This window comes from Halichoerus grypus, chromosome 1, assembly GCF_964656455.1.
Source record: "Halichoerus grypus chromosome 1, mHalGry1.hap1.1, whole genome shotgun sequence".
NCBI lineage: Eukaryota > Metazoa > Chordata > Mammalia > Carnivora > Phocidae > Halichoerus > Halichoerus grypus.
Genome location: NC_135712.1, coordinates 160,196,833 through 160,211,542, shown reverse-complemented (window position 1 = coordinate 160,211,542; position 14,710 = coordinate 160,196,833). Strand labels below are relative to the sequence as shown.

At 44.4% G+C, this 14,710-nt stretch overlaps 1 protein-coding gene across 1 annotated transcript in view; it reads left to right on the top strand.

Moving 5' to 3' along the window:
* Window positions 1-767: 767 nt before the first annotated feature.
* RUVBL1 (RuvB like AAA ATPase 1) overlaps window positions 768-14,710 on the top strand; it is a 41,902-nt gene continuing 27,959 nt past the window's right edge. Inside the window, exons 1-3 of the mRNA XM_078074370.1 lie at window positions 768-1,023; window positions 4,805-4,891; window positions 11,015-11,147. Coding sequence (XP_077930496.1) covers window positions 883-1,023; window positions 4,805-4,891; window positions 11,015-11,147 — 361 coding nt within the window. The 5' untranslated portion in view covers window positions 768-882. The remainder of the gene's footprint in view (window positions 1,024-4,804; window positions 4,892-11,014; window positions 11,148-14,710) is intronic.

Below are 14,710 nucleotides of genomic sequence, written 5' to 3'. Positions count from 1 at the left end.
CATTCAGGAGTGTCATAAAGGAGTGTCACTTCTGACAAGACGTATTTGCTGGCTGTATCATCTGAGGCTGTGGGTTGGGATGAGGATTATACAGGGCTGTGGAGCCTCAAGTCCTCAGTCAAGCTCTCCAGTTCTGCTGATTATTCGCTGCAGTAATGTGATTATTTTGGGGCAAGTTATTGTGATTAGTCTGCATCTTCATCTGTATTAGGACTTGGACTACCTTACAGGGAGGTAGAGTTTTGGAAACATGTTATTCACTGTCAACTTTATTTAAATAAAGGGAGAGGGTGGAGGCCAGGAGAAGCGGAGGAAAACAGTTCCAGGGAGGATCCTGAGCGGAGCCCGGGTGGGAGTGGTTGGTTGAGCTTGGCCTCCCCAGGGAGGCAAAGCAAAGACTTGGGAGTCAGAAAACTGCTTAGTAAGCAAAAGTCAAAGTTTAAGCTCTAAACTTGCTTTCTTCATCTCCAAATCGGAGGTCATGACTTGAACTCCGCAGAAGGGTATGACGTTCAAATGCGATGATAGGATGGCACGATTAGGGACCGGACTTCAGGACCCCACATTAGTGCCCTAGATCAAACCCCGGATGAGAACCTTTCCCATTCTCACCCTTGGAGCACAGCAGGAAGTGCTGGCGGCGGGGGAAGCCAACGCCGAGACACAGCCGGAAGTGGGTGGGCGGAGCCCTACCGGCAGCCTCGATGGGCGCAGCCAAAAGCCAATGGAGAGCGGAGGCGTTCCCGCCCTCGCCAATGGAACGCCGAGTAAGGCGGGCCTTGACAAACCGCCCTAGTAACAGCCGCATGGTAACCTAGGTGCTGGGCGTGTGGTACTCGCTCTCCGTTTTCCACGCTGGTTTTGCCTCCCGGCGTCTGCAAGATGAAGATCGAGGAGGTGAAGAGCACCACGAAGACGCAGCGCATCGCGTCCCACAGCCACGTGAAGGGGCTGGGGCTGGACGAGAGCGGCCTGGCCAAGCAGGCGGCCTCGGGGCTCGTGGGCCAGGAGAACGCGCGAGAGGTGTGGCGGGCGGGCCCGGGAGTTGAGAGGCCGCTGAAGTGGGGGGCTCAGGGCGGGGTGCGCGCTTGAATGTCTCGCCGACGTTTCCGTAGGGCAGTGTGAATGGGCTCCGGGGGGGGGGGCGGCGAGGGAGGTCCGCCCTGGGACTGGGAGAGGGGCAGTTTCAGGAGAACAGGTGCTGACCCCACGCGGGCGGTTGACTGCTTGCTTCGCCTCACTGACAGCAAATCACGATTGAGTCCCCTCCTCTGTGCCTTGCTCTCTTCGTGACGCAGGGGTAAGCTGGGAAGAAGTTAGTTAAGGTCCCTGCTCTCACGGAGCTTACATTTTAGTGTGGTGAGAGACGATAAACGTTTAACCAGTAAATAAAATAATTATTACATTTTGGTGGAGGTCAGTTCCTGAAGGGCTTTGTCGGACATGGTAAAGAATTTGGATTTCTGTGAATGCAGTGGGAGGCTATGGGGGTTTTAAAGTAGGGAAGTGATCAACCTTAGAAAACTCACTTTGGTTTCCAGGGCTTGGGGACTGAAGGAGGGAAATGGGAATTAGGGAGAGGAGCAGTCCTCTTCAGCCACACTCCAGCATCCTTTTTGACCATTCCAATCAAATCCACTTAAGTGGCAGTGATGCCAAGTCATTTCACCTACATTATAATCACGAAATTATTCAAGCTTTTTGTATTATTTTTTTGCAGATGAAAAAATTGCCACTCAGTTTAGTAATGGTGGTGCTGGGATTTGTACCCACATGTATTTCTGACCCTCAAATCAGTGCTCTCTCTATGATATTACAGCTACTTTTTAGCCTGCTGTGCTCTAAGGTCAGATCCATGCCCTTTGGCCTTGCCGTGGTTTAGTAGCTACAGACACATGCACTTAGTACAAGGTTAAGACTATTGCCTCCCAGCCAGATTGTGCTAGAAGAAAGGGCCAAAGAAAAGCCTCCAATTTCTATTTTGAGCATCATCTTTACAAAAATGGAAATATTGACAGGGTCAGGGGGACTTTGAAATTTCTCTTTATCCAGCTTTTGCTTATTGAGGACCTGTTACTGAAAATAGCTAACACTGGCTGAGGGCTTGCTAATGTGCCAGGTAGCTTTATCTCCATTGTCTTGTTTTTACCTCCACCCTAATAATTGTCACCTACTTTACTCTGCCACTTTTCAGATGTTAACAAAAAAGTTAAAAGACTTGTATAGTGAATGCCTATGTGCCTAAATTCTACAATGAACATTTTACTGTTGGTTTATCCTACATCCATTCATTTATCCATCCATCAATCCACTTTTGCATTTCAAAGTAAGTTGCAGACAGTAGTACACTTTACCCTTAAGCCCTTTAGTGTGTGTGCCACTATTATGAACTGTTTTCAGAGGAGGAGATTTGATTCACACAGGTTAGGTAGGTAGGTCTGAGGTCACTCAGAGGGTAGTGGTAGAGACCAGATTTATTTTATTTTTTTTATTTTTTTATTTTTTAAAGATTTTATTTATTTATTTGAGAGAGAGAGTGAGAGAGAGAAAGAGCACAAGAGGGGGGAGCGGGAGAGGGAGAAGCAGACTCCCTGCTGAGCAGGTAGCCCGATGCGGGACTCGATCCCGGGACTCCAGGATCTTGACCTGAGCCGAAGGCAGTCGCTTAACCAACTGAGCCACCCAGGCGCCCCTAGAGACCAGATTTAAACCCAGGCTTGTCTGATTCCAGAATCCATGCTCTTTTTTTTTTTTTTTTTTTTAAGATTTTATTTATTTATTTGAGAGAGAGAAATCACCAGCGGCGGGAGGGGCAGAGGGAGAGGGAGAAGCAGACACCCTCCTGAGCAGGGAGCCCGACTCGGCTGCATCCCAGGACCCCAGGATCATGACCTGAGTCTAGGGTCATGATCTGACTGAGCCACCCATGCACCCTCCAGTTATCCATGCTCTTAACTCTGACGCTTTATGCCTCCTTATGAATATGAGCTTCCTGACAATAGAGATGATTAAATATGATTATATACCCAAACCTTACTCATCAGGGCTCAGTATTTATTTATTTATTGAAATAATAGGCATCCTGCTGCAGCTTCCAGGTCCTTGCATGACTCTGGTCACATCAGCAGTCTCCCTGGTGCTCAATATCCTCTCTGAAAAAATAAGAGAGTTAGACTAGGTGATCTTTTAAAGGCCTTTCCAGTTCTTTTTTAAATTTTAGAATTCACTGAACATATCTCACTGGAGAGGATTTGGAGCTTAAACTTAGAGTAAATGGAAGAGGTCCTAGTGTGTCAGTAAGAGTACATACACATCCACGGTTTGGAAAGTTTCTTCCCTAAGAGTGCTGAGGATTATGATATCACAAGGCTCTAGGGAAAGACCATAGTGGTTGGCTCTATTTTCTTTTTAGAAATGCAGCAGCTGAAGAACAGCTTCTGGGCTTTCTTCAGGGTACTGTGCTTTTCCATCTGAGCCAGAAATGGAATATAGCCCATCCACATGCATTCTTTGAACCCACATTTTTGGAGTGGCTATCTAAGTGTGGGACCAAGGTACTTCTCCACAGTCCATAGGAAGTAGTGGTAGAGGAGATAAGATGTGTTCACAAGACCCTGTCACCTCCTGGAGAGAAGAGCTATGGCCTGCCCTAAGTAATTTATTAGGTTATTAAATCAATGTAAGAAACCTTGTAGTCCTGGGATATGTGTTCAGTAAGTGTGACTCTCAGCCTTTTTTATAGTTAAATATTCTAAAATACGTAAAAATCAGTAACCCATTTATGGAATTTGCATATATACATACACATATTTATATACCTATATGTATATGTATGTATATGCTGTAAATGGCTTAATAGTGTTGGCGTTAGTATGAACTTAAGGTATAACAACAAATCATAAGTAATTTACTCTTGAGGATTTGAAAGGCATTCAATTAATCTTATGGCGCCCTAGGTTGACCTCACGTGCAGCATTTGCTTTGCAACATTCTGGGAGTTAACTGATGGCCAACTAGTAGTGTATGCCTTGATTCTTGGGTTAATTTGGGAATCTGAAGAAAGCTGTGACTCTCCTCCCTGGAACATCTATACGCAGTTTTGTTTTCAATTTCATTCCCAGTCTCAGGAGGTATGTGGGCCCCTGGAGTCTACCCTTGGCCCCTAGGCTAGAAATCAGTGCTCCCGTTTGTACCCCTACCAATCATTCTCTACACAGTGCCATCAAGGTCTTTTAAAAAGAAATCATCATGGGATGCATAGCCTAAGACCTTTTCAATGGCTTACCATTACATGTAGGTTAAAATCCAAACTTTACTATGGACTAAAATCCTGTTGTGAGTCCTGGCCTCTGCCTGCCTCTTGAACCTCATCTTCCCATTCTCCTTTTATCTATGCTGTGGTCACGCAGCCTTTCTGTCCCTTGGATATGCCAAGCTCATTCCTGCATTTTGAATTTGCTGTTTCCTTTGTCTGCAACACTGCCTTCCCTTTGTCTGGAGCTTCACATATCAAATACAGTGTCCTCAGAGAGGGCTCCCCAGATCATTACCCCTTTTTTTACAGTAGTGATCATCTACAGTGTTTTTGTGTGTGTCCCTTCCACTAGACCACAAGCTCCAAGACCACAAGGCTTTCTTTTCTGTCGCCCTCCCCTGCTCCCAGTACCTAGAACGGTGCTTGCAGTGTAGTGGCGCTCAGTGTTGGCCGAATTGAGTATGAATTGTTTGGACCAGAAACTGGACTTTTTCCCCATGTGAAACATTTTAATACTGATTTATTATTTCTTTCCATTGTGGTGTCTAGGCATGTGGTGTGATAGTAGAATTAATCAAAAGCAAGAAAATGGCTGGAAGAGCTGTCTTGTTGGCAGGACCTCCTGGAACTGGCAAGGTACTCATTTTCTTTCATTTTTTAAATCTACCCAAGAGAATGATCTTAATGTTTAAGCCAAATTGAATTCGTGTCTTAACTAGTCTTTGTTTAGCTAAATTGGTTATATGTATGTTTGAAAAACTAATGTGCAGTAATACAATTGAGTATCTAAAACCCGTGCTCCTAAAATTCAAATTATCCTGGCTGACCTCCAAAGAAGAGAGGATGAAGTCCTTGGAGGGGTCTCCATTGTGTCTAGAATTTGTCCTTTATCTCTTTCCAGTCTCCTTTGCCTTGGAAATACATTTCTGTTGGCCTAGGGCATCATTAAATCTTGGGGATGACATCTTACTTAAGGGGGAAAGAAAATCAGTCAGTGACCATTTTTTTGAAGGCTAACTTTACCTAGCACTATTCTGGCTGTGTGAGAGATGGGGAAAAAGAAAGAAGAAAGGAATTAGATGATTTTTATCTTTAAGGGGCTTCCAGTGTCCAGGGCAGAGAGAGGAAACCATGACAGCACAAAATACTTAAGTTGGCCACTAAGCTGTGAGATACTGACTCGTCTTAAATGCAGCCAGGATTTGAGCTGGAGGTGGTACTGAGGCCTGGTAAAGCTGGAAGGGTTGAGACTTGACATTTGCCCTGCAGAGTTGGGAGAGAGTTTGGCTTTGCAGGGGAGAAAAGGGCCTTCTAGGCAGAGGAGGCAATACAACTTGTTGGGATCTGTGAGGGGACTGGCCAGATACACGAAATGGACCAGAGCCCCCAATTTGAGTCATGCATGTTCCTCAACAGGGCCACTTGGTATGGGACTGTAGGAGCTTGGGATTGCATTTGTAAAGAAATAAGCTTTAAATTCCAGCTCTGGTGTTGACTTGCCGTGGGAAGTATGTTCACCCTTTCTGAAGTAGCACGTGCCTCATTTCAGACGGTTGTTACACCGGTCAGTTGTAAGATAATGACTTGCCTTATCCTTTTGAAATCATGTAATTGAATTGATGGTATATGTTATACTAGTGTCTTACAGTAGAGGAAGAAGTGCTGTATTCGTGAAGAACCTTTCAAGTGCCATGTAAATGTGAGCTTTAATTATCTCTCTGTAGGCAACACCAGATTGTCCAGTGTATTTACCATTTATTTGCTTACTGTTCCTTCTTATATTTTAGCCCTTCCCTCTCCCTCCATTTTTCTTCTTCCTAAAGTACATCATTTAGAAGTTGCTTCTAGAAGTTTGTTGGTAGCCAGCTCAGGTTTGTATTTATTATGTTGCCCTTGTTTTGAAAGATCGTTATGTTGGATATATAATTCTGTTGATAGCTATTTTCTCTTGGTATTATTTCTCTTGAAGCTTGCTACCTTTTTGCTTTTGAAAAGTCTAGTTTTGAGGATTTTGTCTTGATGTTTTCGAGATGTTTTTGGTTTTGGTATTTCCCTATGATACGTATCTCTTGATACCTCTTCACTGTGATATGTATCACTACAATTTTTCCTCTTCAGATGTTGCATTTCCTTATTCTCTTTGTGCTCTTCTGGAACTCCAGTCAGATGATGTTTGATTGCAGGGGTTTTCAGCCTGGGGCAGTTTTGCACCCCAAGAGACATTGGCCAGGTCTAGAGACATTCTTGATTGCCAGAATTTGGTTGAGCAGGGACTGCAGCTGGCATCTCGTGGGTGGAGGCCACAAGTACTGCTAAGCATCCTACAGCGCACCAGGATGGTCCTTACAAGAAGGAATTATCCAGCACAAAATACCAGTAGTGCCAACATTGGGAAACCCTGGGCCAGAGCTTCTTATTTTGTCTTCTTTGTCGTTCAACCTCTTTTTTGTATTTTCTCTATATTTGGCTCTGCTGCATTCTGAGTAATTTCTTTAGACCTCTGTTCCAGTCTAATTGTTTTGTAGGCTATAACTAAGCTGCTGTTTAATCCAACCCACTGAATATTTTTCTTTTTTTCATTTTGAAAAATTTGAAACCTAAAAAGAGTTGGAAGAATGGTATGATCATCCACTCTATACCCCACATGTAAATAAGTAATTGTAAATATTTTGTGACATTTGCATTTTCTCTATTTCCGAACCATTTGGAAGTCAGTGCAAGGACATTCTCCTATGACACCAAAGTACCGGCGTCTGCCCAAAAAATGCTAACATTATTAGCTGATGTCTCGTGTATATTAAAATTTCTCCAGGTCGTTCCAGTTTGGGGTTGTGTCATTTTTTTATATTTTTGAATTCAGAATACAATCAAAGATCACACACTGCATTCATTGTTGTGTCTTTAGTCTCCTTTTATCTAAACAGTAACCCTCCTCAGCCCTTTTTGGTTTTGTTTTCTTTTTTGACATTGACATTTTTGAAGAGTCCAGGACAGTTGTTTTGTAAGAAGGTCCTACAGCTGGCCTACAATTGTCTGATTGTTTGATTATCTGATTGTTTCATCAGTAGGAAATGTTAAACACTTGGTGGAACCCTGCACTGGTGATGTTGTATCCCATTGCATCCCAGCAGGAGGCTGACAGGACGGGTGGGCCAGAGGCCAAGTTCTGCTGTGAAGGTCCTGGTTCCCTTAATTAATTAGTGATCGGAAGTGACGCACTGAGATGTTGCAAATATCCTTTCACCGTAAGGGTGTAGGATTCCCTGATGGTTATTGCTATATCAGTTACCACATTGGTGGTTGCAAAATGGTGATTTTCTAAATCTGTCATTCCACATGAATTAGCTTGCTTATGGTTTTGTTTTTGGTAAAGAAGGAACATCCCCCTCTTAAGTTCAGTTTTTTTTTTCCCTTCAAAATATGGCTTTTTTTTTTTTTTTAATCTGGCTATTTTTATAGCCTCTTGTTCTTTGTTCATGACTCAGTGTCTTCATTTTTTCTGTATTCTCTGTCTGCTTGTGAACTTGTGTTTGGCCGATCAACTCTGTGAGGCTTCTTCTCAGAGTGTTGTGAGGGGCCCTCCTGCCCTACCCAGGGCACTTGCAATGAAATTTGTGGCATGGGTTTTCTGGTCATCAATGTAAAGACTAATCCTAAAGTTGTTTGAGAGCATGCTGTGGGGACTCTTCTCCTCACCCAGAGCCATGGCAGGATGGATAAGTTTATACCTTGTACGTCAGGATATTTTTGTTATGGCTCACCTTTTCTACTCATTCATAGTCCTTCGGGGCTCCTTTCTATTCAGAGGTTTCTCTCTCTCTCTTTTTTTTTTTTAAAAAGATTTTATATATTTATCAGAGAGAGACACAGTGAGAGAGGGAACACAAGCAGGGGGAGTGGGAGAGGGAGAAACAGGCTTCCCACTGAGCAGGGAGCCCGATGCAGGGCTCGATCCCAGGACCCTGGGATCATGACCTGAGCTGATGGCAGACGCTTAATGACTGAGCCACCCAGGCGCCTCGAGGGGTTTCTCTCTTACTATATCTTGCTGAGGTTTCTGCCATCTGTCAAAACCTTCCAAACTTTCAAGGCAACAATAGTTTACTACTCTGGATTTTTTATTATTTCTTTATTTCTGGGTGTTTTGTAACAGGAAGGATTTTCCATGGCTCTTTCTAGTGTGTCATATTCCTGGCAGCATAAATTCTTCGTTCCATTTATTTATTTATTTATTTGAGAGAGAGAAAGAGTGAGAGTGCATGCACTAGCGCAGGTGGTGGGGAGGAGCAGAGGGAGAGGGACAAGCAGACTCGGGGCTCGATGTCATGACCCTGAGATCATGACCTGAGCCAAAAATCAAGAGTCAGGCTTAACTGACTGAGTCACCAGGTGCCCCCTTCGTTCCTTTTGTAGTATTGTAGCATTTTCCTCCTAGGAAATACAAGAGGTTCCCAACACTACAGTCTCTTTCCATGTGTATGAAGGCGTGTGGTAACTCTCCTGCTCTACAGTGCGCTGATGGGACCAATGGTTTAGGCAACTTAACTAAGTGGCAGGCAGAAATATGGTGCTTATTTTAGAGATGCAAATACGTGGTTCATATAGACAATCCACTCTTGAGGACGTCATGCTATTAATAATGGGGCTTTATATTTAGGCTCTAGAGAAAGGAGATGTTTAGATGAGATTGAAATAGGTTTCTTCAGTCTTCTTTTGGCAACAGCCTCTTTTTTTGTGTGCCACTTGCCACTTACATAGGGGGTGCTCACAAAGAAATAACGTCTTGGGGAGTGGGGTTTGCATCTTGGCTTTGCTGCTTGGTAACTGACCTTGGATGAGTTAGTGTGTTTCAGTTTCTAAATCTATCAAATACATTATCAAATATCAAATACACTATCAAATACTAGATCATCAAGTTCATAGGCTAGTTGGGAGGATTCAGTGAGACCTCTGGAGTGGAGGGCGGTGGGAGGGATGGGGTGGCTGGGTGATAGACATTGGGGAGGGTATGTACTATGGTGAGCGCTGTGAATTGTGTAAGACTGATGAATCACAGACCTGTACCCCTGAAACAAATAATACATTATGTTAATAATTTAAAAAAAAAAAAACAGGCTGTGGGCAACTAGTTTGTGACTTGTGATTTAAGCTAGGACTTTGATTTGTCAGGTGGGGAAATGGAGCAGCCGAGATTTGCCATGTGCCCAGAGTCACCGTGAAAATTAGGTGCAGAACCAGGACTACAACCCAGTTTTTGCCCTGCCTGCCAGGGCTTTTTTTTTTTTTTTTTTCATTATTTGAGAGAGGGGGAGAGAGAGTGAGCGTGCACACACGCATGAGCAGGGGGAGGGGCAGAGGAAGAGAGAGGCAGGCTCCCCGCTGAGCCGGGAGCCCGACTCGGGTGGGCTCAATCCCAGGACCCCGGGACAATGACCTGAGCTGAAGGCAGCCACCACTCAACCGACTAAGCCACCCAGGCACTTCCCGCCAGTGCTTGTGTGCTATACTACATGCCGATTCTCTAACACATTCTACCATCTTAAAACATCACCAAAATGGCATTGAAAAGGTTCCTTCTAAGAGGAACCTTTACTGGGCCAGTTTTAAAATACTGTTTCAGAGATGTACTTTGTTGTTCACTGCAGGCTTGCTTTCTTGCTTAGTCTCTACACCTTGGAAACTGACCTTCCTCAGGCTCTTGTTTCAAAGTTGAGCAAAGATGAAAACAGGCATTCAGACACCATGGCATTTCCCTGTCCCATACCAGCTCTAACGCATTGGATTTTCATACTTGATATGTGACCATGCAGCTGTTAAATCTACTTGTGTTTAGGATCTGCCAGCTGTAGCTATCTTATTAAAAATCAGTTTGTAGTTTACGAGGGCATGTTCTTCAAGTGTAACTTAGGACCAGCTCATAGCTTCAGAACCTAGCTCATGCATCATTCTTCACCATGTGCGGGCCACTTACTACAAAGCGAATGTCATGTGATTCATTCTTTGATTAGTAGTTTTCTGATGGGCTGGAGGTTGGTGTCCTCCTGTGCCTGTAAAAACCACCCCGGAGTAGTGTTCCGACCCATTAGGTCAGGGCCCTGTTGTGATACTGAGGGAAGTGTTTTAGAAGCCGAGATTTGCCATGTGCCCAGAGTCACCGTGAAAATTAGGTGCAGAACCAGGACTACAACCCAGTTTTTGCCCTGCCTGCCAGGGCTTTTTTTTTTTTTTTCATTATTTGAGAGAGGGGGAGAGAGAGTGAGCGTGCACACACGCATGAGCAGGGGGAGGGGCAGAGGAAGAGAGAGGCAGGCTCTGATTATGATGGGAACACGATCTCTGGAACCCTTTGCCAGACTTAAAGTTCTCATTCTGCCATTTTCTAGATTATGGTTCCCAGGACGTGTTTTAATCTCTACAGTGCCTCTGTTTCATCATTTGTAAAGTGGGGAGAGTTTAGTGTCTACCTCATAGGGTGAGTGGAGGGTCACGTGAAGCACTTAGAGTCGGGCCTGTGCTGGTAAGTGTCAGTGAGTGATAACTGTTGTAATTACAGGGATGATTAAAGATGCCATTTGGGTTATAAATCGCCTGTCCACAAAAGTCATGCAGCATTTATTGTGTGAAACATGCTAAATGATGTTACAACTAAAAGGACTAGATTTTCAGTTATTCCTGGTTCATATTTTTTTAATAGCATATGTTTCTGAATTATTGTATTTTCAAGAATGTAAAACAAGTGCATTTCCACTTTTTCTGTAGACAGCTCTAGCTCTGGCTATTGCTCAGGAGCTGGGTAGTAAGGTCCCTTTCTGCCCAATGGTGGGGAGTGAAGTTTACTCCACGGAGATCAAGAAGACGGAGGTGCTGATGGAGAACTTCCGCAGGGCCATTGGTGAGTATCACGTCTGTGGCAAGAATTCTTCTCACTTGCCCAGTGCCTTGAAGCCGCTTTGTTGTGCAAATGCCTTTACGACTTATATTTGTTGTACTACCATTTTTCTTTTGGCACCATTAGTGTTATCTTTGCAAGCCAAACAAGAACCCAACTTTACTAATTGAAGCACTTTAGCAGTTGGCAAATGTGGGCCCTGGCTATGGGCTGGGGTTTCTCACCTGACAAAATAAATGTGGCTGTGAAGTGATTTCTTAAAAAACAAGTCAGATTTTCCTGGCAGCCTTATTATGCTTTTAGAGAGGACTGTCCACTGAAAAGGCTTGGACTTAAGCCAAAAGCTTTGTGTGTCGTGATGCTGGAATGCCCCTGGTCCTGGATATCGAGCCAGAATTGTGGCCTATCAGAGAGTGGGGAAACCATGTGGGGGTGGGCAGAGATTTGAGGCTTATGGTGCCACCCTCATGGGGCTGGGAGCTACCATATCAAGTGCTTGTTATATGCCAGGCCCCCCCAACATTGATTATAGCCTTTTGTTTCCCTAAGAGAAAGTTCTCTGACTTCATTTTGCATCTGATGAAACAGAATCTCAGGAAGTTAAATGACTTGCCTACAGTAACCCAGCTAGTAAGTAGCAGTGTTACAGTCTGAACCTGTATCTGTTTGATTCTAGAGCCCATATTCTGAAGATCTGCTGTGAAAAAAAATGGCCTTTCCCAAGTATTTACCTCTTGTCAGCGGGGATGTCTGGGCCAGTCTCCTTGCTCCATTTTTGTTTCCCTAGCTCTGGGAAAATCCCGGCTTCCCTCACATCTACATGTAGAAATAGCTTATTCCTTTTAAGATATTAAAAACTACTTGATGTGTTTCTGCACATGTAGGCGTCTATTTCTAGGATACAGTTGCTGAGTTATAAACACTTGTCAGAGTGCCTATACAGTTTTCCAGGCCCTTTGGTAGTCAAAACAAGGTAAATACTCTTTTTTTTAAAAAAGATTTTATTTATTTATTTGAGAGATAGCATGAGAGAGAGAAAGAGCACGAGTGGGGGCGGGGCGGGTAGAGGGAGAAGCAGACTCCCCGCTGAGCAGGGAGCCTGACTCAGGGCTCAATCCCAGGACCCTGGGATCATGACCTGAGCTGAAGGCAGATGCTTCACTGACTGAACCACCCAGGTGCCCCCAAGGTAGACATTCTTAAGGAAATTTGCTAGAAAACTTTGAGGAAATGAGGAAAGTTTAAGAAAGAGTGGATTTGTCTAGCCCAGAATCCTTGCCTTGAGACTGCTAAAGTCTAGGTCAGGGGTACAATCATGTAGGGCCTCAAGCCACGATGAGGGCTTTGCATTTTTCGCTGAGTGAAAGGAGAAGCAGTTGGAGAGTAGTTTTGGATGTCCAAGAATCCCCCTCTGGCTGGGGGATGGAGAGTGGACAGTGAGGAGAGTGAGAGGATAGCAGGGAGACTGTGAGGAGTCTGAGCAGATGGTGGTGGCTTGGGCCAGGGTGGTGATGGCAGAGGTGATAAGAAGTGGTCGGATTCTGGATGTAGTGGGATAGTAGAGCTGACAGAATTGCCTGAAGGATTAGATGTGGGGCTGCAAGAAAGAGAGGTGGCCATCTTGGGGGATGGGAAAGAATGGAGAGGAGCAGACTGGGTGTTTATTAAATGTCTGCTGTGGGTAGAGTATCTACTGCAGCCCCAGTTCCTGCCACAGAGTGGATGCTTGGTCAAGTTTTTCTGAATGAGAAAAGAGGATGGACTGTAAAGCAGGTGGAAAACAGAAGCCTTTGCCTAAAGATAGCCCTCAGTCTGTGTCTGGCGATAGATATACTTTGTTTGGTTTACACAGGGTTTTTTAAAATGAATTTTGAGTTAGTTGCCAGTGTTTAGAAATTGGGGAATGTCCTATAAAATCCTTCTTTCTGGCTTCTGGAGAGAAGCTTTCATTCCCACATAGCAACAGCCAGGTTGGGGCCGAGCAGTGCTCCTTTGCAGAGCGGGCTTGTGCGGCACTGCGTCACAGCCCCCCGGGGGCCTGCTCTGCTTCTTGACCTTCCCCGTTGGGTGCTTGCCTGTACTGGGTCCCTGCGAGCACCTGAGTGTGGGACTCTTGTTCTAAGCCAGAGGGATTATGAGCTGTGTCTGTAGGCCAAGCTTTGTGTTATGTCGATACAGGGTTTTTTTTAAACTGCGAAATAGTCCTTACTGGAAATCTTTGTTACTGGAAACACTGCATTGTTTTGGTGGCTGTTTTAAATTGAAATATCATATACATATAGAAAAGCAGGTACAGCATGCCTGTAGTTTAACGATTAATTATGAGGTAAACACGCAGTCACCGCTCAGCTCGAGGTGCAGAGCAGGGCCAGCACGCAGGTGTCGCCATGCCCTGGCTGGCCACAGCCCGTCACCTGTCCCACACCGACCCGCAGGGTGCGAGCGCTGTGTGGCCACGGCTTCTGTGCTCGGCAGAGCTGGTGCAGTGGGGTGGTAGAATTTTGCCCTTTACACTTTATCTAGATGGAACCTACTTCAGGTGTTGCTTTTTTTTTTTTTTTTTAGCAGTGTTTATGTTTGTGGGGTTCAGCTGGTGTTCTTACGTGTCTTGCTCTCTTTGGACTTTTGCATCGTATCTGGAATAACAGTGGACATGGCTCGAAAGACCCTCTTTGGGGTTTAAAATCTTTCTGAGTCCTTTTTAAAAACTTAATGAACATGTGCCAAAGATTTTATTTAACTCACTAATTAATAAGATAAACTGTAAGATATTACAACTGGCTCAAATATCTAAGTACATCTAAAATGTATTCTTATTTACTAAAAACTATTTTTCTGATTGATAAAATCTGACAAAACTGACTTTTACATAAGTGCATGTGTTGAGGTTGCATAAAAGTAACTTTAATGCTTTAAAATTGGAAAAAATAGAGGTAAATTTCCTAGGCATCTGCTTTGTGATTTGCCATTTTTGAGGGGAGGGGGCAGTGCAGTTCTTTTGATGGCACTGAGGTAAAGAGAATTTCTTGATCCTGCCACAAAATAAAAAGGCAGGCCATTGACTGTCTTCAAAAAGGATCCCTGCCCATCTTCCTCTGCCTTTGAATTCCTGTGAAGTTGGCAGAGGGGTGGGGAGGAAGCGGTAAGCTGACCAGAAATTAAAAGCAAGGAGTCTGTGCTGTTTCCTTGACGTGATGAAGGTGCCTGTCAGGGATTTAGAAACCTGAGCCAGCAGATGAAACCTGTGTCATTTGTGTTGCCGTTGCCAGAGAGAGCGCCAGCTTGTTCCCTTCCCTGGCTAACAGCCGCTTTCATTGTCCGTCAACCACATCCCCTGCCTGCTTGTCAGCACACAGCGACTTCTAAACAAACACAGGGACTAGTGAGAGACGGGAATGCCTTTCTTCCCCACTCAAGGAATTTCATGTCATGGTCATTATCAGGAAATAGAGGGAGCATTCCATTGGAAGGAATTTATCTCTGTGGGATATAAAAGTTTTGATTTAAAAAAAATCAAAGTTCATTTTAAAAGTACAGAATTTTCCAAGTATGTCACAGTCTTCTGA